This window comes from Hermetia illucens, chromosome 2 (genome assembly GCF_905115235.1).
Source record: "Hermetia illucens chromosome 2, iHerIll2.2.curated.20191125, whole genome shotgun sequence".
In the NCBI taxonomy this organism is placed as follows: domain Eukaryota; kingdom Metazoa; phylum Arthropoda; class Insecta; order Diptera; family Stratiomyidae; genus Hermetia; species Hermetia illucens.
This window is the reverse complement of record NC_051850.1, coordinates 63,735,608-63,737,634: the sequence shown is the minus strand read 5'-3', so window position 1 is coordinate 63,737,634 and position 2,027 is coordinate 63,735,608. Positions and strand designations below refer to the sequence as shown.

Below are 2,027 nucleotides of genomic sequence, written 5' to 3'. Positions count from 1 at the left end.
ACTAAAAACAGTAGTATAAAGACTACCATGGTTGTTCAACGGTCAAGTCTTGTGGCTTGTCACTTGGTTTGTGTATGCATGACATGACATGAGGTCGTGCATGTGTATCAATTGCAGTTGGAAAATGTGTCAAAGTGTGTCAGAGTGTGTCATGACATGATTGTGTTTTTTACTTGTTTAACTGTTCGCACTTTGTTTAGCGCCGGTGAGCCGGTCGGTTTCGTTTGAATTCTATGAGATTGGAATTTAAATTTATTCATGTAATCGTAAGCTGCGTAAGTAAGAATTGAAAATTAAGTTTAGCATGTAACTGTAAGAAAGATAATTTTAGGCATGAAAATGAAAAAAATTTTCGAAGTAGTTTCGAAGGACTCGCAGCGGGCATCTTCAAGTTCTGAACCTGACTCGGAAAGCACCGAAGGAATTAATGAAAGTCCGGAAAAGGATAAGGAATGTGAAAAATGGAAAAAGCAGAAATATGAACAAAAGTACGTAAAATACTGGGAAAGTGAATTTAAATGGTTATCTGAGGGAACAAAAGGCTGTCATTATGCATTCTGTAAAGTGTGCTCTGTAGATGTATACATAGGGAAGATGGGTAAAAGTGCAATTAAATCCCATGCAAACACCCAAATACATACAAAAAACGCTGGAACGATTTCATTAAACCTAGTGCAACAAAATATTGAACCATTATTTAGTTCAGCATCCAAGACTGCTGTTATTGATGCCGAGATTATGATGGCAGTATTTGTTGCGGAACATAATTTGGCATTCCAAATAATGGGTCACTTACCGCAATTCGTTAACAAAATTACCCCGGATTCGAATATTGCCAAAAAAGTAAAGTGTTCTAGGACGAAAATGGTAAACATTTTACGGAACGTTTTGGGAATATCTTACATAGAAGAAATTGTTGATTTGTTAAACGCCAATAAATTTTCTTTAATTATTGACGAGTCCACAGATATATCTTTAGTAAAAACCTTGTGCTTGGTGGTTAGAGTATGTAAAAATTGTAAAGTACATGACTTGTTTTTTGATTTAATTGAAGTTGAATCTGCAGATGCTAGTAGTCTGTTTTCTGCTGTAATCAATAGTTTCACGAAGAATAATATCATGTACAAACAAAACATGATTGGTTTCGCAGCTGATGGAGCCAATGTTATGATGGGTAGGAATCATTCCGTATCTACATTATTGAAAGCAGACATAAATGATCTGTTCGTTCTTAAATGTGTTTGTCACAGTTTTCACTTATGCGCCTCATACGCATGCGAAAAACTTCCTGGCGAAGTAGAAGATTTGGCGCGTAATATTTTCAATTATTTGAAGAGTTCATCGAAACGTCTTAAAGATTTTTCTTCCTTACAATATTTCTTTGAATTCAAAGCAAATAAAATTTTACACCCTTCTCAAACGAGATGGTTATCATTATCTGCAGTCGTAAGTCGCTTAATAGAACAGTATGATGTGCTTATAGCATACTTTTCTATTGCAGTCAAAGAGGAAAATCTACAAACAGCTAAAAATATTTTAACGTCGCTGAAAGATCCTATAACTAAATTATATTTATTGTTTTTAGAATTCGCACTTCCTTTTTTCATTAAATTAAATAAACTTTTTCAATCAGAAAGCTCACAGATACATAAGTTCCACAGTTCGGTTAAAGAAATAGTAGTAACATTGTTAGAGTGCTTTGTAAGGAAAGATTATATTACAATGTTTTTAGATAGTACCTCAGAATTTAATCTCCCTCCAGAATGTTTGTTAGATTTGGAAAGTATATACCTCGGTATAAAAGTTGAATGCTTTCTAATTACGAATGAAATCAATGTCATTGAAATAGATACTTTTAAGAATAAGTGTCGTAACTTTTATATTGAGGCCGTTCTGCAAATTTTAAAAAGATTCGATTTGAATAACTCTTTTTTTAGGAATCTTTCCATAATCGCACCTGACAATGTATACGCTTGTACCTATAAATCGATAGCTCCACTTTTACAACAAGTCCCACGTTTACTAGC

At 33.8% G+C, this 2,027-nt stretch overlaps 1 protein-coding gene across 1 annotated transcript; it reads left to right on the top strand.

Annotated features, from left to right (window-relative positions):
* Nucleotides 1-339: 339 nt before the first annotated feature.
* On the top strand, nt 340-1,652 carry LOC119648438. The gene is made up of 2 exons (XM_038050191.1): nt 340-1,577; nt 1,634-1,652. Exons 1-2 carry the CDS (start codon nt 340-342, stop codon nt 1,650-1,652), a joined length of 1,257 nt encoding a protein of 418 aa, XP_037906119.1.
* Nucleotides 1,653-2,027: the final 375 nt, after the last annotated feature.

What these genes read in the sequence shown, in the direction of transcription:
- LOC119648438 (XM_038050191.1), top strand. Translation starts at nt 340, where the DNA reads ATGAAAAAAATTTTCGAAGTAGTTTCGAAGGACTCGCAGCGGGCATCT.